The 26,251-nt window shown below is 43.7% G+C and overlaps 1 protein-coding gene across 1 annotated transcript in view; it reads right to left on the bottom strand.

Moving 5' to 3' along the window:
- The window catches only part of Hs3st3a1 (heparan sulfate-glucosamine 3-sulfotransferase 3A1), an 86,868-nt gene extending 66,350 nt beyond the window's left edge, over nt 1-20,518 (bottom strand). The window contains exon 1 of the mRNA XM_021178009.2: nt 19,081-20,518. Within this exon, the coding sequence (XP_021033668.1) occupies nt 19,081-19,640 (560 nt within the window). The 5' untranslated portion in view covers nt 19,641-20,518. The remainder of the gene's footprint in view (nt 1-19,080) is intronic.
- Nucleotides 20,519-26,251: the final 5,733 nt, after the last annotated feature.

Genomic DNA, 26,251 nt, shown 5'->3' with positions numbered 1-26,251 from the left:
CTCCAGAATGTGTTTTAAAATGCTAATCAGTTAAGAACTGGGCTAAAAAACCCTGAGGTCATTTCTAATCCCAATAATTGGGTATAACAATAGTGTGCTTTTTTTTCCTTAATAATAAGGCTTTTAAAATATGAATTAATAAGTTCCATTCCCAGAGGGCTGTGCTTTAGTGCAAACTCCATCATTTTTCAATAGGAATCAAGTATTATAAAAATACATTCAGTCACACATTCCAAGTGGATATGTTTCTAATTTATAGCAAAAAAATTTAATGCACTTTTACATTTCACTGTAGATATAGCTCAAAAATCTATATGGACGTGAAATGTTGCCTCTTTCTACCATTTCTTTGTTTCTTTGTTTCTTTCTTTGTTTCTTTCTTTGTTTCTTTCTTTCTTTCTTTCTTTCTTTCTTTCTTTCTTTCTTTTCTTCCTTTCTTCCTTTCTTCCTTTCCTTCTTTCCTTCTTTCTTTTTTTCTTTTTTTCTTTCTTTTTTTCTTCCTTTCTTCCTTTCCTTCTTTCCTTCTTTCCTTCTTTCCTTCTTTCTTTTTTCCCGTAGCATATACTGCTAAACAATTTAAATTCCTTGCTCCGGGTTAGGGACACCTATTTTCTTGAACTGCCATCTCCACATTCCTTTGCCAATAAAACCCAGCCCACAGACTCATCCATTTTCTCGCTGTTACCTGAGAACAGCAGAAAGCCTTCCTCTCACTTGAAAACTACCTTCACTTAAACAAACAAACACAAAAGGCCTTCCCGAGAAAGAGTTTGTCCGGCTACCCACTTCCTTTTCTCCCTGGTGGAGATTAGAGAAGAGAAACTACCTTGGGAAGCATGGCACCTCATCATTCACATCCGGGTTCAACAGTTCAGGCTTCTGGAGGCCTTGAGGAGAGAAAATGGCTTTCCCTGAGTTCCCAGCATGGAGCCAGTCTGTCCCCTGGAATTCTGATAGTTCTATAGGAAAGTCAGATGTTCACATCAGTGCACTGAAGTTGCTTAAATATCCAACTGGTGATTTATGTTTTTGAATTTCCTACTTTAAAGGGCGATGATTTGGCCAAAGCTTTGAAACCTGGCTCATGTATCATGGTAGTCTAAGCCAACTTGGGAAAGTGCTTCTGAGAACTCGTGCATCTTTGCTATTTAAAGATTTTTAAACTGCATTGTGCATGGGGTGGAGTGAGGCAGGCAAGCCATGGTACACATACGGAAGTCAGAGGACAGTCAGCGGGACTCAGTTCTCCCCTTCCACCACATGGGACCCAAGGACTTAACTTGGGTCAGCCTTGTCAACAAATGCTTTCACTTCCCCATAGACCCCCTTTGCTGCTTTATAACTGCGTTTATAATATTAGAGCCAAAACACAACCTATCCACTGATGTAGTTTGAGAAACAATTAAACCATATACGTAGAAAAAAGCATCTCTCATCCAGTGATATCTAACTACGTCACAGAGTCGCCTCTTCACAGCTGCAGGGCACTGTTCTTTCCTTCCTCGAAGTATTTTATCAATGAATCCCATGCTGTGTTTCTTCTAATGGAGGGGTCAGTCAAGGGGAAAGTACATCTACAGTACTGCCACAGCTTTCCAACACTGTCAGCAAGTGTGACCCTCAGTGAGTGCACACACACAGGGACCCTGTTTGGCTGTGGGTAGCGTGTAAGGGGCTGCACAGCCCATGAGGTCCAGCCAGTTGCTAGTGGTAGTAGATGGCTTGAATTTCTGGGAAAACCACACTACTGACCATCCCTTAAAAGGCATCTTCATGAAGGAAAGCCAAGGGAACAAAATCATGTTCAAGCTGACAATGTGCTCAAGCAAGGGTACAAGGAATCACTAAAACCCTCAGGCACAAAGAGGACCAAGGCTAGACGCCGGGGAGCACGGGTGCATGCATTCTCCATCTGGGAACCTCAAGACTCATCCATCTCTTGGGGAAGATCCAGGAAATACCAGTGTTGACAATGAAAAGAATCTGAAATTGCTTCCTTTTTTCCTGTGTGTGTGTGTGTGTGTGTGTGTGTGTGTGTGTGTGTGTTATATGCACATGCATGCTCTCACGAGTATGGATGTGCATGTGTGCAGGGTATGCTTGCATGTGTGTGCATGCTGGCCTAAGGTTGACATCAGGAGTCTTCCTTGATTGATTCATTGAGGCAGAGACTCTCAGTTCGACGCTGAGCTCACGATACATCTGGTCTACCTAGCCAGCTTGCTATGGGAATCCTTCCTCTCTGCCTCCAAAGGCGATCCTTTGATATTTATACAGGTTGTGGGGGATCTAATCTCCAGTCCTCATATTTTTTACTCCCACAGCAAATACCTCTATGGCTGAACTGTCTCTCTAGTCTCTCAAAACTGCTTTTTTAAAAGAAACTTGAGAGTTTTCATCATTAACAGGTATTAATATTGCAAAGTGCTTTTAGATATGTATAAGTATATCTTTGTTTTCTTTTAGGTATTTTCTTCATTTACATTTCCAATGCTATCCCAAAAGTCCCCCATACCCCCCACTCCCCTACCCACCCACTCCCACGTCTTGGCCCTGGCGTTCCCCTGTACTGAGGCATATAAAGTTTGCAAGACCAATGGGCCTCTCTTTTCAATGATGGCCGATTAGGCCATCTTCTGATGCATATGCAGCTAGAGACACGAGCTCCAGGGTACTGGTTAGTTCATATTGTTGTTCCACCTATAGGGTTGCAGATCCCTTTAGCACCTTGGGTACTTTCTCTAGCTCCTCCATTGGGGGCCCTGTGATCCATCCAATACTAGCTGGTGTATGCAATGGTGTCAGCGTTTGGAGGCTGATTATGGGATGGATCCCCTGATATGGCAGTCTCTAGATGGTCCATCCTTTCGTCTCAGCTCCAAACTTTGTCTCTGTAACTCCTTCCACGGGTATTTTGTTCCCAATTCTAAGAAGGGGCAAAGTGTCCACACTTTGGTCTTCGTTCTTCTTGAGTTTCATGTGTTTTATGAATTGTACTTTATATCTTGGGTATTCTAAGTTTCTGGACTCAAAACTGCTTTTAAATCACACTTTTCTTCCTGCTGGCCATTTTGCACTGACAGAGCAAATGCAATGCTGGCCCTGAATGCACTCCACCTGCAGTGCCCTCTCCCCTCTGCTGCCTGTCTTCTCCTCTAACCAGAGATCTGTGGCATTTGTACTCACAAGATGAGGCAATTACAGTGCTGTCACTGCTAAGCTGCAGGGAGAGTTACACAAAGGCTGACTGACAGCAGCGATGACTTGGGGAACCTTTCAGTTTGAACCAAGAGGATTCTGCTTCTTCCTTCCTGATTCTCTAGATCTTCCAGACCTGCCCCTTGGCCCACTTCCCTCTCACCCTCTAAAAACTCCCCTTCATGAATCACTCGCTATTCTGCTCCCCAATGGATCTGTCAGTAGACCATAAAGACAGTTGTGGTAAAGAATAAATTATTTACAATATTCTAATGTTGAACATAGACATCAGAGGAATAATTACTACCCACAACTATGCTTATTCTAAATCAGGCTCATCAGGAAATATTCTCCAGGTTCCTTCTCTGTGAAAGTCTATGAGTTGGAGAAATAAAATCATTATCAATTAAACGAGCAATCAAACATTGTAACAGTGTATTTTGGGGCCACAAGCAGCAAATTTGTGACTCAGATGATGGGGAATAAGCTGGCTTGATTTTCTCATGTTTGAGCATTCTTTATTTTATTTCATTTCTAGTGCTTGCTCATCAACACCAAATGTCCAGGGAGGAGAATAAAGTGCCAGGACCATGTCTGAGAGTGTGAATGTTGACTGTGGTTTGGTGTTCACAGTGAAGAATGGAGAACCCACAAGAATACATATAACCAATGGCCGAAACCTTTTAAACGTCCAATAAATTTCTTCGTTGGTTCATGGGACTTTCCGGCAAGTGTTCAAGGTCAGTTTTGCTGTTTCACACACATGGAATTTAAAACAGGCTGATATGACCTTTCTGACCACTCTGACTAGTCACCCACAGAAACAAATCTTCATGGTTTGTTTCCTTCAGGAGCAGCCAACCACCATGTGACCAAAATGTTCAAGAAGACAGAATGAACACATGGAATGGCATGCATGTTCTACAATTAACACTGAACACCATTTCCATCCTTTCAAAGAACACAAACACTGATGACTCTGCTGTGAAGAGTCTTGGCCTCTCAACCAGAAGACCCACATTCAGTTCCCAGTACCTACTATGGCTTATACCTGTAAATCTAGTTCTAGGGGATCCAATACCTTCTTCTGGCCTCCTCAGGCACACACACACACACACACACACACACACACACACACAATTTGGTAAAAAATACAAACTTAGCTGGAATTCTTTGACAAAGAAACTATTAATGAAATAACCACCATATGTAACCACATAAATGTACAAACCAGGATAAAAACAAAACAACAACAACAACCCCTCCCCACCAAAAACCCAACAACACAATTGTCAACCCTCTTCATTTCAGAAAGATTTGTTTCTACTGATTAGTAGCCAGTGTGCTCACAAGGCAATCATGAAGACTCACTGGTCAATTCAAGTCCAGGACTGTTCCGGAGGTACCAAAGGTCAGATACATACATGATACGGTCCTGGGAATCTTACCTCACTGATGAATTCCCATTGACCCATCAACTTATTACTGGCTTCTGTGCACCACACAGCCTACAAAGTCTTAAAGTCACAAAAGACTTCTTAATTGACAAGGCAAATATTCTCAACCTTCTACACAAACTTTCCACTGCATTGAACTTGAGACCACCCCTTACTCCACACCAACATTTTAGGTAAATTCTAAAGACAACAGGTTCAAGAGAATTTTACAATAAACACCCATCTACCAAGGGACTCAGTTCTAAATATATATTTTGATATTTTATTGACATTTTAAACTATTCTTCTACCCAATATTTAAAGAAATACATATAGCAACCCAACTGTTTAAATGTTATTTAAAATTAAAATCATAGACACCTATAGAGTTCCTACTAAGTATATTTGCATGTTCAACATGTATTGAAGAATCTATTTCCATAAGATCAAACTGTGAACTCTTTCTATCCACTGCTGAGTTCTGTTTAACACTCAGTGGGCTCATGGTTAGCATGACCTTCTAAGACAATGGTTCACAGCCTATGTGTGACCCCCTTTGGGGTCGATGGCCATTTCTTTCACAGGGTCAAATATCAGATAGCTGCCATATCAGATATTTACATTATGATTCATAAGAGTACAAAAATTACAGTTATAAAGTAACAATGAAAGTAAATCCATTGTTGGAGGCAGTCACAACACGAGGAGCTGTACTGAAGGGTCACAGGATTAGAGGGGGTTACTAAGGCCACGCCCAGTGTATGCTAGCCTGCTCTGACACACTCATGCACTCTGGCAGGCAGCTGCACTTTCATATCTAAATAGAGTTCATTCTTTTGGATGGATATATGTCCTTCCTCCTCCTGCGCCCACTGCCACCACTTTCATTAATACCAACTACAATATACTCAAGATAAAATGTTCAAATAGTCTCCAGTTTCTGCCCATCCCTTCATCACTGATAGCATTCTCCACAGGTTTATAAGCTCTACAGACAAAGCATCTTCACCATCATCTAGATCCCTCAATAGGCACCCAAGTGACTATGAATCCACATGCTACGTATGAGGACTGGGATTCCAAAGTCAAGGCAGCATGCAAAGCCAAACCTCCAACAGATCGCCAGTTCCCTCTCACAGGGCCCTGCCCCAGGAGCTGCATAGAAGCATGATGGCAGCCAATGTCCTGAGGTCATGGACCATTTAAAGGAAGGCTAAAAAGAACTGAGATCTGTGTCAGTCAGAAATGCATTCAAGCAAGCTTATTAGTTGTTTTTATTATGAGTACATACGGTGTTATATTATACACATATTATTGTAAATCATAATATTGTGCAGGGCAGTGGTGACACATGCCTTTAATCCCAGCACTTGGGAGGCAAGGGCAGGAGGATTTCTGAGTTCGAGGCCACCCTGGACTACAAAGTGAGTTTCAGGACAGCCAGGGCTACACAGAGAAACCCTATCTTGAAAAAAAATTATTGTTAGATTCTTTTTGTCTTTTTATCCATACCATTTAAATGTGTGCACTAGACAGAATGCTTAACTTGCAAAGATAATTTCCACTAAATTGCTTTAAAAATTATTTTAATGATGTAGCAATTGTGCCTCTTTATAAAATAGAATGCGATAATCCAATACATTATACAAATGATGCTAACCAAATAGTATAATTAGCATGTCCACCTCCCTAAGGGTTCCCATTCTTTTGTGCTATGGATATTTGGATTACATGTCTACTTTCCTGTTAGATAAGAGTGGCCCAAAATAAAGCCCTAACTCTTGTAATACATCATCTATTGAACCTGAACCTCAGAACATCTTTACCCAGTCTTCATTTTCAACTTGACACCTCTTCACCTCCACAGACAGAACGGAGAACTCATCTACACTGGGAGGCTGCTGTTCAAATTGTAGGTCTGGTGGCAGTGAGCCAGATTTCCGTCATTGTGTTTTCATTACTGATGCCCAAGTACCCAAGAGAGCAAAAGGAAGAAGGGGGCGTGGCCAGCGAAGAGCAGTAAACCAAACACACTCAAGTTCAAAGTCTAGGAAACATCAAAATGGATAATCGAGCTTTGAAAATAAAGAAACAAGCGACAGCTACTTTGGTGTTTGTGTGTCCCTTCCAAGACAGAATGTTTGTAGCTGGGCCAATAACTGCATTTCTGCAAAATGGCCTCATCTGGAGCCATTCTGCATGTTTCACATTTCCCTGGGCTACTGCCATGCTGTCCCAGGGCAGAGAATGCTAAACCAACTGTCACCACAGCAGGCATGCTGTGGGCTTCTGAGTGGGACGGGGATGGAACTTACTGGACTGCATTTCCTCTCACATGTCCCCCCAAGTGTCCCTGGCCGGTGCTCAGCGGAAGGGACGAGAGGTTAAGGAAAAGGAAGCACCATGGCTATGGAAAGGCTTTACCTGGAGCCTGAAGTCTGCAAGAGACTGGCAGTGCCCCCTTGTCTGTGGCAGCAGAGGTGCTAACAGCAGGGCTGGGCATCCAGGGGCCAAACTTCAGTGTCCATAAGGCCTGCAGTGTGAGTTGTCTGGCCCTCTCCAGTTTAAAAAATTACTTTAGAGTCTTGACCCAGTGGGGTGTGTCTTATTATTGTTATTATTATTATTATTATTATTATTATTATTATTATTATTATTGCGACAAACATATTTTACATCCAAAGTTTTTAGCAGGTGACAAAAATGAGGTTTGTCTAAGTGATAAGGCTCTTTCTGATATGTGGGATCCACTCTAAGGTTCTCTTTTATACTCCGCCATAGCTGTATAGCATCTCTACTTCTTAAAGTGTCGGTTTTATTACACACTAGTGTCCTAAGAGACACGTGTCATGTCACCCACCACCTTACCTTTACCTAACTCCTGGCCTCAGCGAAGAAGTGTGCATGAGGCAGGCATCTGCCTCCTCAGACTGGATGAGGGCACACAAGCGGACTTGTTTCCTTTGCCTGTGGATTTCCAGCAGACAGATGCCAGCCTGGCACACTCAGGCGTGAGTGAGTATTCCTATGTTCTTCTGACATGTCAAAGGAGATGGAAATGATGAGCCTTCTTTTCTACACGCCAAAGTCAGCAGAAACAGAGAAATAATTTCTCCCACACTTACTCTCTTATCGCTCCTCTTCACCACGGGGCAAACACACCTGAAAATCCCAAGAATTTTCTTCGCAAGCATCAGGTCTCTATGACCTCCCCCCATACAAATATAAAACAGATCCAATTTGTTTTCTTTCCATCATTAAACTCTCCCAGGGCATACTAACCAACCCTCTGGCTTCAGGAAAAGCCTTTTAAACAGATACTGTTGCAATCCCAAGGCCTCCTACACCAAGAAGAAAGAGCAAGGCCCCATTAGGAAGAAAAACAAACCAATTTTATTTCTTAAAGGAAAAAAAAAGAAAAAAGAAGAAAAAGAAAAGCAAACCCACATTTGATGATGAAAGAAACTACAAAAATAATTAGAGTCCGTCATGAAAATTTTTTCAAAAGAAAGAAAAATAAGCATGAGTTTATGTTTACTTAAAATCACTGTTTGTGACATAAAATCACTACATTCTAGGACCATTTCCCTCCCTTCCCTTGTCTAGAACTTTTCAACATGAAGTTAGGGCTAACACAGCTTCAGTTAAGCAAGGTAGCACTGGGAGCCATCGCTCTATGGACTAGAAGCACTTTAATCTGATCTCTTCTGTAAACACCCAAACTTAACTGAGAATCTAAAAGAATTTATGACAATAACAAACATGTCATTTTTGACTTTTCCATTCAACCCACCCTGGCAACTTTGCTATTTCCTAGTGAGAAAAGAAATCTAATTCACATAAGAACACTGAAAATGGCAAAGGAATATTATTCCCATAATTTGATTGATTGCTTCCTATTCTGAACACTCAAGGAAAACCGAAAGAAAAAAAAAATAGAAAGAAACGAAGCCTTTCCGGTCTGGTCTCCAGTTTCTCCTGCTAATCTTTTACAAGCAGGCAACACCATAAAACACAAATTGGTTACAAGGATCTAAGAGGCAGGCAAGCTAGAGGGATCCCCAAACCAACATGCATCAAAATGCTGAAGAGCCAAAAGCCAGGCAAATGAGGAGAGACCAGATTCAAACAGAGTCAAGGCTTTAATTAACCAATTCTGGGCAACTAAAACTTATCCCACAACTGGCCCCAGCTCCGCAGAGTTTCTGTCATTGTTGCGTGTAAACCCAAACTAAATAAAGGTAACTTAAGGAGCATACTTGTCAATAGCTAGGCATACGTAGGTGTGGCCTGGGCACTGTGGACAAGCTCTGTGTTCACAATGACCATGAGACAGGACTATAATCATGAAATGGAATACTGCTGGCTTAACAGTGGGCTGTGTTCTGACTTGGGGTACTAGCATACCTTAATAACAAAAAAATAAAACATCAGTCCAAAGGTGAGTGAGACAGACACTTTGGTAGAGACTTGCAGCTTACAAGAAGAAGGCCTGCTGGGAATCCTTACACACAAGGGAGACCTCAGGACTATCCTGAAACTCTCGACCCTGGGTACCGCTACCACCCCACCGTGGCCCTCTCCAGAGTGCAAGCACCCTTTAGACTACAGTCCTGGCAGTGCACTGGGTTCTGTGTGCAGCAGCTCAGACACTCCTTGCTTGGCTCACTCAAGAGGTTGGCTAGAGATTCTTGCTTTTCTTTAATGGATATGGAGAGAGCCCATTGACTGGTAAAGTATTATTAATATACACAATAGAATTCATGCAATGCCTGGCCTGAGATGGCTTCAGTTATTTCAATAAGCTAACAATGATATTAATTCAAACTTGCTTTTTCAGCTCGAGTCTGATGTGCTGCCCAATTTTATAGTTAATGGTCCTTGATCAGAATCAAATAGTTCCAAGTCACTTTACTGCATGGGCTGCCTTCAGTTGTCATCATCTTTGGGACCAAGACTCGATAGCTGGGCAGGAACAACATATGGACATTTCTGTGGGACAATCCAAGAATGCCCAGGGGGTGAAGCGCACTGGAGGGCTAGATGTGGGTCAATGTGGAGTCACGCCATTCTATCATTGTGGGTAAGTTACTTTCCTTTCCAAACCTGTGTTTTCTCTTATGTAGCATGCAGGAAATGCTTAAAATCTTGACCCTCATAACGTCATTCAGACTAGCTACCTTTCATCTCGTTCAGCACACAGTGAAGGCTCAATGCAACAGGTCTCAGCTACTTTATACCAAAAGTGGCGAGCTTTGTCAAATACCTGTTACACGTTTCACATATTTGGTTTGCTGTTTTGACAAAAAAAATAATAATAATAACTTTCAGACATGTTGTTACCCATTAAAATGGCAAAGGATGACAATAGTAGAGAATTGATTGGTATTGATTCACATAATTAATCTTATTTGCACAAGCATCCACAAAGATGCCTAAATCAGATTCACCAAAGACTGGCCAATCAGCCTTTGAAAGGAAAAGCTACTGGCTTCCTGGGGGCTCTGGAAGGAGCTGCTGTTGCTTCGCTTTAAGCCAAAAAAAAAAGTAATGTGGATGAAGCTATTTTTACAGTTGTTATAAATACCAGAGGGGAGATCTTTGAAGGAAGATTTGTCAGCACTCTGTTGAATGAGAAGCCCAGATAACACAACTGTGTGGTTAAAAATGGAAGCACAAAAATGACAGTATGCCACCTAGGCAGGGGCTGCAAGTCTGATAATGCTGGCAGTACAGACAGTGAACTCAGCAAGGAAGCCACTTAGCTATAGGATGCATCCTCCACCATGACTCTCCTGCACTCTACAATGGGTCTCTCCATCTCTTCCAACCTGGAATGTAGAAATAGCTTCAGGTTGCTCTGGGAGCGTCTGCACCATAGCAGAGACATTGAGCCCAGTTAATGAGGAGATTTACATAGGCTGGTCAGGATATTCCAAGCCATGTTGTCAACCCTACTAACGTCTATACCCCATAACCAGCTTCCCCAGCTCTGAGACCTACTTCTCATATGTTTGTAGTTAAAAATTTAAAAAAAAAAGGGGGGGGTGACTCTGGAGAGATGGCTCAGCAGTTAAGAGCACTTGTTGATCTTGCAGAGAAATTGGATTTAGTTCTCAGCACACACATGGTAATCTGCAACCACCTGTAACTCCAGTTCCAGGGGATCTAACACTCCTGCAGGTTACGCACATGGGGCACAGACATTACGTGCAGGCAAAACACCTGCACATAAAAATGATAGATGATAGATAGATAGATAGATAGATAGATAGATAGATAGATAGATAGATAGATAGATAGATAGATATATGATAGATATTTTTAAAAAAATTTAAAGCCATGTGTCTCATTTGCCTGACTCCTATTTTGGCTCTTTCTCTTCCTCAAGTCCTGTCATCTGCACCATGGCTCCCTGTCCCCCAAAAAAAATAGTCGAGGGGAGGCTCATCGTGCCTGGGACCAAGAGGCACTGCAAGAAGGGAGGCAGCCAGCCCAGCCCACAGCGGCCTCTGAGGTAAAGGAGCGTGAGACACAGAATTGTGTGTAGCACAAGCTGCCTTTCCCGTTCCCTAAGCTCTTCTTGGTTCCTTTGATGTCTTCATTTGGGGGTTTAGGATAATTTTAGCTATTTAAGATACACAAAATAGCACAAAGAAATCCTTGGTATATAAACTACCCCTCCCAGGGAGGCATCATTACACAGGCGTAGGTCAAGTACAACACACTGGTGAAAACCAAGGTATCCATTTCAGTTAACTAGACTGAATGTGGTAGCACTTGCCTATAACCTCAACACTTGGGAGGCTGAGACAGCCAGTCTAGGCTACATACAGAGATGCCATCTGCAAACAAGAAACAACACATACAAACATGAGAACCTACCTCTCCCTCTATTCACCCTAGAGTTCTTCCAAGAACCCCAGAGAGTGTCCAACGTAACGTAGCACTAAGTGCAAACCACTTATATGCACTCACACATAAATGTAATGGCTTTTACCTAGCCACTGAGCACTTCCATGCTGTGGCCACAGCTTCTGCACTTTGAAGCATACAAGAAAAAATTTGTACAGATTTCTTTTTTTTTTTCCTTCAGAATTCTGCAGACAGAAGACTCATCATGCTACAGACCTCACTAACACAGGATTCGAGAGAAATCTCTCCCTTGACTCAGATTTGGACTTTTCACTTAAGGGAAGCACTTTGTGCCTCTTCTTCTTCATGTCCAACTCGCCAGCATACCAACTCCTGGGCTTTGTCTCATATTAAGTAGAATAAAGATTGGTTTCCCAGAAGCACGGAGGATACTAGGACAGTGGAGTTGGGAAGGGAGATGGTTGCTAAGTACACTAGACACAGGGGTGACTCATGTCCCATAGAACACCATGCCACATCCTGCTATCCAAAAAGGCTCCAAATTTGAGAATCGTGAATTGTTTGTTTCTGGAATGCCCCATTGATGTATTTTTAGACTATGATTGAGCGCCGGTAAGTGGAACCTCAGCTATATGGAGGCTGTCACATAATGCCATTCATTCAACTATCTGCAGCATTCATGTGTGCCTAATTTGTCTCCACAAACACTTATTCTTCTGTTCTAGGCCCCAATTAAGAGAACACCTCCCTAAATGTATATGCTTCTTAATAATGAGTCACTGTTGTCTTCTCCCATGTGAAAGAGATTATGCGCCTTACCAGGTTTTAGGCCACCTTGACGTTTTTCAAGTCACACTGCACCAGTGTGTTGCAAAGCTCAATTTGGAATCTTGGGACTGTCTTATTTACATGGGTTCTGGACACAGGGGATGGGGGTGGATGAATACCCACAGATGAAATAATATTATGTTCAATGAATAATATCAGGACAACGTAGAAGATCTCAGCAAAAGAGGCCCCGGGTTAACTGATTAAGGTCACTTCTGCCAGGCTTCCAGTCATGTCCCTACTCCTTCTGCTGTTTTAACCTGACCCCACCTATCCACAGGCCCAGAAATGCATCTCTAACCGATGTCATCACCATCCCAAGAGTTGTCCTGCATTTGGTAGGCACAGGACAAGTGCTGGAAGGGTTAAGCTGGCTTCTGTGTGCCTCCTGTTCTATTAAGACCCTCCTCCATCGCCGCACCACACAGGGGAAGGAATAAGCCTGCCATAAAGTCATCTGGAAGCGTTTTCATCTGAAGCCAGCTTTCAGAAACAGAGGCAAAATGCACTAACAAAAGTAATCTGGGCATATGGCATTCCTTCCTTATGCACATGTCTAATATAAATCCTCTAATCATTTGTATCTTGCTTTTTGGGTTTATTGTCAAGTCAAGTCTTTTATTTCTCTCCAACAAATAAACTGCCGAGAGAGAGAGAGAGAGAGAGAGAGAGAGAGAGAGAACCACCCATACCTAAAGAGGCTCAGTGCAGCAGCTGGGCTAAGAGGACGATACCTGCTATCTAAGTTCATTGTTGTTTTTTCTTTTCCTTTCCTTTCCTTTCCTTTCCTTTCCTTTCCTTCTTTCCTTTCCTTTCCTTTCCTTTCCTTTCCTTTCCTTTCCTTTCCTTTCCTTTCCTTTCCTTTCCTTTCCTTTCCNTCCTTTCCTTTCCTTTCCTTTCCTTTCCTTTCCTTTCCTTTCCTTTCCTTTCCTTTCCTTTCCTTTCCTTTCCTTTCCTTTCCTTTCCTTTCCAACACAATTAGTCTGGAAGTTCTGTCAGGGAATTTTACTGAGTATTTTGCCACTAGGTGGCGCTATACAACACATCCAAAGTAGGTGGCTCACAAGCAAGAAGGAATTTTGTTTATATCCTTTCAAAGACTCTCTCTTGCATTCCTAATGGCAAGTACTTAACTGCATTATTAATAAACACTCCCCCCTTCCTGCCAGACATCTGCCATTGTCTGACAACTCCTGAGACCGGCTAAAACTGTACTCTGCAGTGCGGAACTCAAGAGACCCATTGGACAATCGTGCGTGTTCAGGTGCCTGAGAAATATCAGCTACTCAAGAGTTGTATCTATCGTTGGAAGCAGGAATTAGGAGAGATCTGAGCACTGGGTTCACATATGTTTGCTTACTAGTTGTATCCATATATCCCACAGAAATCAAATCAACACAAACTTTCAAGTGTGAAGCCTCTGATTAAGGCGAAGGCTATCGGGCAGAAGTGATGCTTCTGAAAACTTTCTTGTGCGTGTATATAAAAGGCACATGTCTGGTAAGAAAAACTTGCACAATTTTAACTCATGGCTTGAAGATAACAAAGTTCCTAGATGCCCAGGGTTTCATATTGTTGGGAAATAGAGACCAAGAAACTACACTAGATCGCCTTGTTTTATATTTTGGGTTTTTTGTTTTGTTTTGTGTTTTGTTTGTTTGTTTGTTTGGGAGGGTGTTGTTTTTTATGTAGTTCCTCACTAGGGAACCAAACTAGCTTCAAACTTGAGGTCTTCCTTATTCAACCTCCGTAGTTCTGGGTTACGAGGTAAGTCACTGTGCCTGGCAAAACAAGTTCTCTTTATATGCCGCATCTCTATTAGGTGGGGGTAAAGCTCTTTTCCTCTCCCCCATAAAAATAGCTAAGTATACAGGGTCCCTGCCTGGACCCAGACATGGAACTGATGGTGGGTACAATTTATATTTGCTCAAATGTGTCCCATAGAGAGACGACCACTTCTTATGGTTGTTTATATCAAGGACGGTTGTTTGCTTTGTGACCAACACTCTTCATGATGTGAACATCTGGTCTATGTAAGGTTAGACCCTGTTGTCATTAATTGCACAGGCTGACTTTATTCCCATGACCCCTCTAAAATACAGACTTGGCGCTTATTCTTCCCTGGCCAATCAACCAGTTTATTTATGTGAGACAAATATTTGGGCCAGCGTGTTTTCTGCTAAAAGGGGGACGGGGAGCAGGAGATCATAACACTGTGGGAGGATTTCCACCCAGAGATGGTCTTCACGTTCACACACAAAGTGTATCTACATGCTCTAACCCTCAGATCATAAGGGGACGTACACACAAGGAAGTGCAGACCTGAGGTTTTACAAGAGGTATTGCAATTCTTCTATACCCAGCATTTCTTAGATATTCCCCAATCATTTAATGAAGTTCTTCATACAAATGCCACCCCTCCCCCCTTCTATTGTATTTCTACTTCCACACACATATACATGTATAGCACACACACACATGCACAGCTGATTAAGTTGCCAATGATATCTATGGGGGAGAAAGCCCAGAATTCCAGACAATGAGAGCAGGTGGGAAGTGTCTAGTCACTCAGAGTTCCTGGGAATTATATTCATGGAGGAAATGCCTCCCTTTTTCTCTACACACGTGGACTCCCTAGGCTCAGAGTCCTCTTGGCCCTGGTTCTTTGCTTACTCAAGGACATTGACTCTGGACTTCACTCCATACGACCTTGCATGGGTGGCCAGGATCTGCACCTCCTTTGGCTTAAGTTTCAAACTCTTTGTGAAAGAAAGGGATGGTGGCCCAGAGGGTGGGACTGGCTCCTGGAGGTGCTGTGCAGCTGTTCCCAGCTGCCACGAGATGCAGCGCTCTCCCAGAAACCAGAAGTGCCTTTGTTCAAGTCATCACTCCAGTGGCCTTGAAAAAGAAGGCCATGGTCTATGATGTTGTAAGGTCAAATTTTTTTCATATTTTGATGAAGTTTGGAGCTTCAAGTCTTCACACTAAGTACTTGTTCATCATTTCTGTATGTGATAATGTGATATTCTTGACTGAGATGGTCCAGTCTTGCTAATGATGGGAATTAAGATATGGGACGTGGTAGTATAAAGATGACATAGTAAATGCTTCCAAATATGGTCCAAATAAAGGCATAGAGTATTCAAGGAGCCACTTATGCGCATGTGTGCATGTGTGGATGTATAAATAGATAGAAGACAGACAGATGCACAGCAGGCCCTCTGTATCTATAGGTTGTATACCCAGAGGCTCAGCCAACTACATGAAACCTACAGAAAAAAAAATTGCATCTGTGCTGAATATGTCCTGACTTTTTCTGCTATTATTCCTTTGACAATACTGTAGGAGCTCTTTACATAACATTTATGTCATATCACACATTATAAATAATGTACACATGATTTAAAGTGCAGAGGAGGATGCTTTAAGTTATGTGTGAATATTGTAGTATTTTATAGGAGAGACTGGAGCATCTGCAAAGTGTGATACATGCAGGGGGATGGGACCAATGGCCCCAAAGATACCAAAAGGAGTGTATATATGTGAACATATACATGTTCATGTGTAGTTTATTGAAATACTTTACAAATAAGTATCCTTTGTCTCTGTAAGGAAAATGGAATACCTTTTAGTTGGTACTGATGTAATAGACAAACGGGGAGAGGGCCCTTTTCATTCAGTTCAAAGCTCACCTGCCCTGGAACTACAGTAGAGAGATCCAGTCTTGACTTTCTGTAAAGATGTTTACATTTTGAAGAAAGGAAAAGGATTTACACTCCCTTTTATAATCATACCACTCATGCACTAGAAGTGGATATTGTTCACTTGGAATGAGTACTATCCCATGACACACAAGCCATAGACATTTGTTGTATTAATACTCTCTGCTCCATGAAGTCATGGGAGATGGTTTTCAAACTCAACAATGAGGAGTTTCATACCCAGATACTTCTACTGGAGTGTGCTGAGTTGTTATATATATATAAGAAACAATTTAGGTGTTTGGTAGGAACATTAAAACACTTTAAATCAATAAGAATAATATCCTGTCTAGAGATTTTGAGTAACAAATTCATTTTCATTTTACTATATTTTTTTTCAAAGATGGATATATACTCTACTCTGGAAACACAGCTTACACTTCTATTTTCATCTTGATGGTAGAAATAGAGAAACACCTCAGCAACAGAAATTTCTAACTCTCAAACTCCCTCTTGAAGCGATTTCTTCAAACTTCCTTAAAGCAAACGCTTTCTCCTTTTGTGAGGACAGTAGGGGGCACTCCCACCGCAAACTGTTAGGACAAATAGTGACTGAGAAAGAAGGAGAGAGAGAGAGAGACAGACAGACAGACAGACAGACAGACTAGACTCCCCATATCACTAAGCATCAAAAGTATCACCTATATTTTTCTCTTCTCTAACTTTCTTCAGGGTGCAAATAAAAAGTTTGGTTTTGTTGTTGTTGGTTTTTCCTGCCCCTGCCCTGTGTGTGTGTGTGTGTGTGTGTGTGTGTGTGTGTGTGTGTGGTCTTAAGTATGCGTAAAAATTCTATATTGCAAATTTGGGACAACTTACAACAGTCTCACCAGACCCTTCTTCTGAATATTAGGTAAATATAAGTAGCCAAAATGAACAGCAGCTTCAAGGCAGCCTGTGTGGCTGATAGAGACTTCAGTCTTCAGTCTTTCTCGCAAACATCAAACTCCAAGTTCAGAGTCAAGATGAAAAGAAACTGTGGGGAAATTTTCATTAAATAATCCCATAATCCAGGCTCCACAGGTTGGGTCCTCTTAAATAAGAGTTTTTCATATAATTCAGTGAGCTTAAATTTATGCATTCAATAAAAAACAACCCACTCCACTGTGAATGTTAAAACAAAGACATTGTTCCGACACTTGGAAAATTAAATTCACCAAACCATGAAGCCTACTGTGCAGTTATTTTTGTAACCACCATAAATTGCTTTATAAAACTCCTCTACTGGATAAACAATCCAAGGAGATTTTCTTCATATTAAAGGACAGGGCGGCCTTAAAGTTTATGACTTTTTCTTCTTTTTTTTTTCCCATGCTTTTTTTTTAAGTAGTTGTGTTTCGAGTTACCTCAAAACCTTCTTGCTTTTACATGATTTCAGAAAGTTCCACAGAAAATCAGATCCAGGTCTGTAGATATACCATGCCCTTAAACAGACGTTACTGGAGTAAGAAGAAGCAATCCCATCTTGTGGAAATAAAGTTTAGTAGGGCAAAGCAAAAATGAAGGGGGTTAGTACTAAATGTTTCACTATATTTAATTGTACCTCAGAGCCCAGGGCAGGCCTGTATGTCTCAGACTGATGGCTTGAAATGGGTCTCTCCCTGCACTGTATGAGGCCACATTCAATGCGAGCGGCTCTAGATAAGAGTTTTAGGGGTCTTTAATCACTTCATTCTTGTGTCCTTGGGGAATAGCACAGAACAGCCTTTGTGTCCAGAAGAAGGACCTGTTGTCCAGACTCAACAGGTCACTGCATAAGAGCTTCCCAGAGGATAGGGCATAAATGACAGAAGCATGGGGGAGGGAGTATATTTAAGTGGCTGATGATTTTAAATGATATATATGCTATATCAGGGGAAAGCTGATTGTTTTTCTTTCCAATGACTGGGAAGTTACTGTTTTTAGAAGTGTTTAATGTTTGAATTTGATTATTATTTTTTTAGGACTAAACTATAAATTCAGCTCCCGAAATCAATCTGAACATGTTCTTGACTCTACAAGTGAATAAACTCGTCACATCATGTCTATCTGTATTTTATGAATGGTTCCTTCCACGTGTACCTCAACTGTGTCATAACTTTTCTAATATTGTTTCAGTTATAATGAGAATGAATATTTTATGAACAGGCTGAACTTTATAAAAATGAGAAAATTCTAACCATATGAATTTTGTCCTTGAACTTGAAGGAGAGGGGGAAACAATCAGTATTTTTTACCACAAACCAAATCCCGGCCACGCTAGAATTTATTAGAGTTTGGCTAACTCTGATATTATAGGTGATCTGAATTTGACAGTGGCAAATAAGCTTATCCCGTAAATGACTTTTACTTCCTAAATTGTATCCAGCGCATTTCCCCATGATTCTTCCCCCCCCCCCCTTATAAAATTAACTATCTTATTTGTAAAGATAATGGCTAGGAGATCTTTAGAAAAATTTCTGTCAGGCTGATAGTATTACCAACGAAGTGTTCTTTAAAACCCAGTTAGTAGTTGCTGGCACTTGCTGAGACATAGATTATCCAAACTACACGGCCTCTTGACACTTTTACTAAGTCTCTAGATGACTTACCACCTTGGACAACTATCTGGCAAAGGGTCAAGGCAAATAAATACCGGAGCAAAGACCCATGTTAACCACAGGGAATTACCCCAAAGATAAAGGAATAGACGCTGGATTCCCTTGGTAAGCCCAGTAATGAGGAACAGTTTTCTAACTTAAAAGGAAACTCTCATCTTTCCTTTTCTTTTCCTTTATCTAATTACTAGGGCGATTTCAAGGAGTAGAATGTTTGGGGAACTGGGGAGCCCTGAGGATTAAAATCAAGATCTCCATTCCTCTCTCCATCTGCCCCTCCCCAAGGGAGAAGGAAAGAACTGGAGCCCAAGATGGGGACAGCTACTGCTTCCCCTATGCCATCCCTTCCTAGTCTCCCTCTCTGCACAGCCAGCGCTCAGAAGTACCCATGGGGGTCCCCGCGCTCACCGGTACCAGGCGAGACCCTTGTGGTAGCTGCGGTCAAAAAAGTGGGGCTCAGCACCCACGGCGCGCACGTCGGGGTGCACGCGCAGGAACTCCAGCAGCGCCCGCGTGCCGCCCTTCTTCACGCCGATGATGATGGCCTGCGGCAGCTGCTTGCTGCCCTCGTCCAGAAGTAAGGCCAGGGTCCCCGGCTGGGCCTCGGCCACGCTGCTTCCCGCCCCGGAGCCTCCTGGTGCGGCGGCCAGCCCAGGGCTCTGCTCGTCCTGGTCGCTGCTGTCTCCTGGCCCCGACCGCCCGCGCCTTCTCCGTTGCCTCAGCTGCAGGAGGCGCTTCCTTGGCGCTCCCGCGGGCCACATCGCCAGTTCCCTGGGTCCTGCAGGGACGCCGCGCCCCGGGACCCCCGCGACGGGGCCGGAGCCGGGCGGGCAGCGCTCCGCCAGGCAGTAGAAGACGTAGAGGGAAGTGAGTAGCGAGCAGAGCATCAGCAAGAACTTCCTGAAGATGCTGCGCGACAGTGGCTCCGCCGGGCTGGGCTGGGCGCCGGTGGGACCCGAGGGGGCCATCCTAGCCAGAGGCGACCTCGGACGGCGAACGGGCCATGCTAGGCCACGACTGTGCTGGGAGCTCCGCCATCCCCGCTGCCAGTCAGCGTGCTGCCCCGCGGCCGCATCGCCTGAACCGCCCTGCGTGCCCGAGAGCTGCCCCGCCGGGCGACAGCAGGGGCTGGAGCTAGGGACCAAGCACTGCGAGCCCTTCTTGGGGTCCCGGGCCCCGGACGACGAGGAGGAAAGGGGTGCGGGGCCGTGCTTAAGAAACCATGGTCTTGGGTCTGAAACGCGCCCAAGTCCTGAGCCTAGCTGCACAGAGCTCCGCGCCCTGGGTCTCCGAGAGTCGCCGGGCAAGGGAGTCTCTGCGGCGGCAGTGGCGAAGGTGCTCGGCTCAGCAGGGTCCTGAGCGGTGCGGAACTTGGCTCAACGATAGCGCATCCTTGGCTCAGTCCCCCGTGGAGCGGGCGCAGGACTCCCGGGCCGAAGAATTGTGTGCGCTCCGGTTAGGACGAGTGACCCTTTTTCCAGTCGCTAGCTGTTCTGCTCTCCTGGCCCGCCCAGGAGCGTGCCCTGAGTCCTAGCTCAGCTCGTCTCAGCAAGCGAGCAAGCAAAGTCCCCCTAGTCCCTCTGTCCGAATGGGACTCAAGCCTTCTGGCCTCTTGAGCGCTCCGGAAGTCTACCCACTCCTCTGGGGCCCCAGCTGGGAACAGCTTGGAGGGGCCCCGCTGCGCGGGACCTGTCAGCCACCGCTGCCTCTGTGCTCCTAGGCTCTCCCCGCAGCCTCCTTGGCCGCTACCGCCACACGTGGGACGCGAAGGACAGCAAACTTGGTGGTGACGTCAACGGCCCAGGCCAGACCAACGCGGGGATCCGCTCCAGGGTGCAGAGCAGAGGCGCAGGGGCCGGGCTAGAGAGGCAGAAGGGGTGGGACCGGGAAAAAAAGGTGACGAGGCACCGCCCAATACACTGGAGAGGGCGCGGACGACAGAGGAGACGCCCCTTCCTCGCACTCCCTCTCTCCTTTCCTCCTTCCTCCTCCACCCCTAGGTCTCTGGGCGCTGTCAGACTTACAGCGCCTGTATGATTGCCTGAGTCTAACGCCCAGCCAGTCCACCCCTTGCCGGATTGGGGGGTTCTCAGACCTCTCCAGCTCAGTTTAGTCCTTAGCAGCCTTAACACCCCCAGACCCCCACTTCCTGCTTCCCTCTGGTCCCAGCTTCTGTATTCCTACCCTTCTCCAGCCCACCCATTCCATCCCCTCTCATCCCAGAGACTTCTGAAGTTTTGTTTCCAGGAGTTCTTGGCAGGCTACGCCCCCATTTGTCTGGGCAAAGAGACAACTTCAGTACAGATATGCCTTCCACTTCCCTGTCCACTGAGGACCCTTACAAGTCTGTTTGTTTGTTTGTTTGTTTGTTTTTCCTTTGGATTTATTTTAAAAGATGAAGAGTCTCATAGGACCTAGAAAGGAACCCCTTAGAAAATAGATCAATAAATACACCAAAACAGAAATTACATTTAAAAAAAATAATAAGTACAATTCCAAATACGTATAACCAGTTGTTGATAAAGTTTAATACTTTGCATATGTGCACCACCCACATGTGTGAATGTGTTTTCACTCTTTGAGGGTTAAGAGTCCTTCCCTAAACAACGGGTTCCTTTTTTCTCTTTTTTCCCCTGACCCCTAGATACCCTTCCTGTGCCCCCAAAGCAAGTCACAAAGAGGTAAAATCTGCCCCTTGCTGGCTCCTGGGGAGGTGAGTAGTAAAATCTTCAGGAGATGTTGAAGGGTTGATTGCTTTCTTTGGCTGTTACTCTGTGGTGGTTTTGTTTTCAATTTTTCATTTATTTGTATTTTATGTGTATGGCTGTTTTGCCTGCATGTGTGTCAGTGCACCACGTGGGTATCTGGTGCCAGCTGGAGAGTTCTAAATCTCTTTGAACTGGAGTTCCTAGTTGTTAGCCTAGATGTGGGTGCTGGGAATTGAACCAGGTCCTCTAGAAGAGCAGCCAGGGCTCTTACTGCCAAGCCATCTCTTCCACCACCAGATATTTCATTTTTGTCCTAATCGTATTGCTTCCTTATTTCTGTCTCCTGCAAGATACCTGGCAATGTGGGCTGTGCCCTGGTCACTGTAGCCCAATCCTGTGCTCTGTAGACATCTTCCTGCCACACTCCCTAACCCCTCCCCTCCCTATGCTAATAAGAGTCCAGCAGTCAAGAGAGCTAGGTCTCAGGAAACTCACTAGGAATCCTGGCTGCCCAGCCTTGACACTCAGATTTTCTCTCCTCTTCCTGCTCATCCCCCATTTGACCAAGGAAGTGTAAGTTAGGGGGTTGCCTTTCAGCCTCCACAGGGGCCCTACTGATTCTAAGTTTGCTTGGATAGAACTGGATCACATGTGGCCTGTTGGGTAAGAATAGTGCTGTGTTCATAAACTACCAGTCACAGCTGATTCCCAGACCAATGAAGATCTGTTTAGAAGCAGAGACCAGAAAGCACTGGCCTTTGCCCAGGATGAGCAACATGCCTAGCCAAGTTTCCATGTCCTATTATGTCTGAAAATTGGATATTGACAAACCACTTTGAAGCTTAAGGTTTAATGTGTTTTGAAACTTTCCTCTGTGTATTTCAGTCTGGTTTGTAGAAGGAAGACAACAAAAACAGAGGCCATTTAAAAGTTGCTCTGAAAGTGTGTTGTTGTGCAGATGGTCACCAGAATATATGTTTTCTCATCTGGAAAGCACTGGGCTCCCAGTTCACCTGTAGTTCATCATAAGGTGATATTGTACATAGTATATACATCATGCATAGGAATGATGTGGTCCCAAGCCCCCAGACTTTTCCTAGCATGCAGAAACATAAGCTGAATAAATGGCTATTATGCATATTGACCCAGTCTGTGGCACTCTGTGTGAAGAACAGAAACCATATTGGAACATCTCTCTCTCTCTCTCTCTCTCTCTCTCTCTCTCTCTCTCTCTCTCTCTCTCTCNATGCAGAAACATAAGCTGAATAAATGGCTATTATGCATATTGACCCAGTCTGTGGCACTCTGTGTGAAGAACAGAAACCATATTGGAACATCTCTTCCTTCCTTCCTCCCTCCTTCCCTCCCTCCCTCCCTTCCTCCCTTCCTTTTTTTCTTCCCTCCTTTCTCTCTCTCTCTTTCTCTCTTCTTCATCCAAGCCTTTGGATACCAGTGTGTATTTTCCTCTTCTTTGCACACCTTAATTGAAGCCACAATTTAGATGCTCAGTACCCACATGTAGCTTGTCACTACTAAAGTGACAGCCCAGAAGACAGTGCTGTTTCAGAGGAGGGGGGTCCTCTGGGCAGTAGTAAGACACCCACATTTAAATAAAGATAACTCATGGGAGCTTTATGAACAAAAGAATTTTACAGAGAAGTAGCTGAGACAGAGCCTGAGTTTATCACAGGACTCCTGGGCTAGTTGCCTCGAAGCAATGAGGATTACATCTACAGAGGTGAGATGTATCGTAAGCAGAGGGGGAATCATAGCTAGAAAAAGCCAGTTGTAAAGCAAAGGACTGTACCTTAGTGTTTGGACAAAGCTAGACTAAGATGACCTTCTAGGAAAGGAATCTGAGTGTGTGTGTGTCTGTGTGTGAGCTCGCACATGCACACATGTACAAATAAACAGATGATAGATAATACATATAACATCATGATAGACTTTTCTTTTTATTTCTCCATCCCCAGGAAGCAAACATATATAAGAAACCACCCTAATGTCCCCTTCACTGTCGCTTACTTTTCCCCTTCTGTATCCCTGCCTTCATCTGGAACATCTAGAGTCAGTGTGCCCTGATGGACTAACCAACATAGAAGCCAGAAAGCTCAGAAGCTGGCTAGTATCAAGTATTCAGGTCATCTACCTGCAGCAGGAACAAGGAACACTGCAAAGAGATCGATGGTGTCTCACCTGTGAGGACACATGGGTTTTATGAGCTTCGTGAGAAAAATTCTCTACCCATGCTCATCAGAGGATAGCGCTATACTCAACAAACTACCAGACTGTATGTTCCACATTCAGTTCTTGATGGTACTCCTTTTTGTTCTCTCAAGTCAAATGGTGTTCATGTTTAACAATCCTGTAGATTCCAACTCAAAATTCATCTTCTTCGTCCATCTCCTCTCTTTCCTTTGATGAAAGATCCTGGTTCAGAACCTCAGAAAGGACCAGAGTTACAGAGACGACTAGCCACCTATACCTCCCCCTTAGGCTATAAGTACCTCACTGCTCGCTGGTACACCTTCAAGATCAAACATATTATCTGATGCAAAGATATGTCCTGGGGAGATGTGCTGAATGAGCCAATGAATCAAGAGAACAGCTACAAGATTGGGGATGTGTACTGGCTGGTTTTGTGTGTCAACTTGACACAAGTTGGAGTTATCACGGAGAAAGGAGCATCCCTTGAGGAAATGCCTCCATGAGATCCAGCTTAAGGCATCTTCTCAATCATTGATCAAGGGTAGAAAGGCCCACTTCGGGTGGTGCCATCCCTGGCCTGGTAGTCGTAGGTTCTATAAGAAAGCAAGCTGAGTAAGCCAGGGGGAGCAAGCCAATAAGTTACATCCCTCCATGGCCTCTGCATCAACTCCTGCTTCCTGACCTGCTAGAGTTCCAGTCCTGTCTTCCTTTAGTGATGAACAGCAATGTGGAAGTGTAAGCTGAATAAATCCTTTCCTCCCAACTTGGTTCTTGGTCATGATGCTTTGTGCAGGAATAGAAACCCCCGACTAAGTCAGGAGGGGTATTCAATGAGAAAAAGAAAGACTAAGAGACAGGAGGGACAGTGCTTTGCTGTAAACTGCACATGTTTCAATGGGAATGAACTATGTGATTAGCCTGGGCAAGATGTTAATGAGAGCTAGAGACCATAAGAAATGAGGGGGTAAAAGTAGAAGCCAGATCTTGAATAACTTGTATGATTTTTATGAGAGTCCCCATTGTGGTAGGCTGTCTGTGAACATAGACATGGCTACCTTTGCCTCTGTAACAGAGCTTTTTCTTTTACCAAGTCAGGACAGGAGCCAATGGAGTGACCATCCTTATTACAGACAGCAAAAATGACATTCAGTTATTTCCTGGAAATGAAGGGCCAGTAGAGGAGGCCATCAATTTCAAAATGTGTTGGAAGAATGGGGTGCCGCTACTGTATTTTGAGTAACATTGGTAAACATGGTGACCCTAAGAGGCAGTCAATAAATATCTGTTAGAGGACTCTAAGCATCTGTAAAATGTATATTCTCCATAAGCAGAATCTTGTTTCTGTTTTATTTTGTGTTTTTTTTTTAATTTTTGTTTTATTGTTTCTTTTTTGATGTTGTTTGTCTATTTTGTTGTTGTTGTAAGTGTTTCTATTACCTTTAACTTCAGGACCTTTTCCAGCCTTCTACATTTTCCTCTGGTCTCTTTTCTCTCCCTCTGGTTTACACCTCACTATGAAGCATACAGTGGTGAAGCCACACACCTTTTTTTTTTTTCTGGTTAATTTCACCCAATATTTCTCTCTCTGCCATTTCAGCTTTAGAACTTTATTTCCAGAAACCATCTTCTAGAACAAACAGAAATACCATGATCAATAAATTTCTGATGACCTTACACAATTTCCCTACTCTCCTGTAGTATGAGAAGCAAGGGGAAAGCAAACTTTAGGCATTGTTGGCTCCTGTGAGTTGTGAACACATTCATAATCATGCATTCACGAGGATGGTCTAGTTTCTGTTGCTATAACTAAATAGCCATGTGTTTGTGTGTGTAGTTTGTAAGGAAAAAAAAATTCCCCTGAAGTCCCAGAGGCTGAGAGGAAGCCCAAGGGAGGGCTTCTCTAATGAAAGCCTTATTGGGCTGAAAAGTCTCAGTCCAGTTCCAAGGCTTGGCTGAACAGTGTGATTTTATGGTGAGAGGTTCATAAGGAATTGCCCAATTGTCTTTTATAACATGCCCACTGTTGTGATAACCAACATACTCCCTTGATAACCATTCAGTATGTGTATTACTTAGTCACCTACCAAAGGTTCTGCCTTGAAATGTCATTAGCACAGGACTTTGTGGAAGTGTTTTTCAAGCCCACAAATTCTGGGGTTGAAAAACAAAACTTGAAATCATAGCCGAACTTGCTGAAGATTTGTGGATTGTGATGAGAGTCTTCTTTCAGATGGAGGGGCGTGCTTTGAGCCTCTACCTAGTTTGTGTCATTGGATTAAGCCAGTTCACATGGATTCTAGTACTTTCCCAGACCAGTTTTGCCTTGATGAGTGTGAGACCCGCAGGAAGGTATTTTTTACATGGAGAGGCAACTATGAGGATTGTGGTGAGCATCTGCCTTCTTCAGATATCAGCATGCAGCCTCCTGGACAAACTCTTCTTCCAAACCCCAGATAACGCTGGCCTCACTCCTTGGCTATAGGCAGCATAGTCCATTTTCCTATCCAGGGCGTTTGGTGTAAATGATACGAGTACGCCAAGAAAGGGCTTGCTGGAGTCGCTGGTAAGGAATTCTTGTCATTTCCCAAGTCGTTCCAGATTAGGAGGATGCAGCCTGAGTCTTCAGCCTTGCTGAAGCCCAACTTTCCTTTATGATAAAAGCA

This window comes from Mus caroli, chromosome 11 (assembly GCF_900094665.2).
Source record: "Mus caroli chromosome 11, CAROLI_EIJ_v1.1, whole genome shotgun sequence".
NCBI classification, from domain to species: Eukaryota; Metazoa; Chordata; class Mammalia; order Rodentia; family Muridae; genus Mus; species Mus caroli.
The sequence above is the reverse complement of the archived record's forward strand: the minus strand, read 5'-3'. Positions and strand labels throughout refer to the sequence as shown.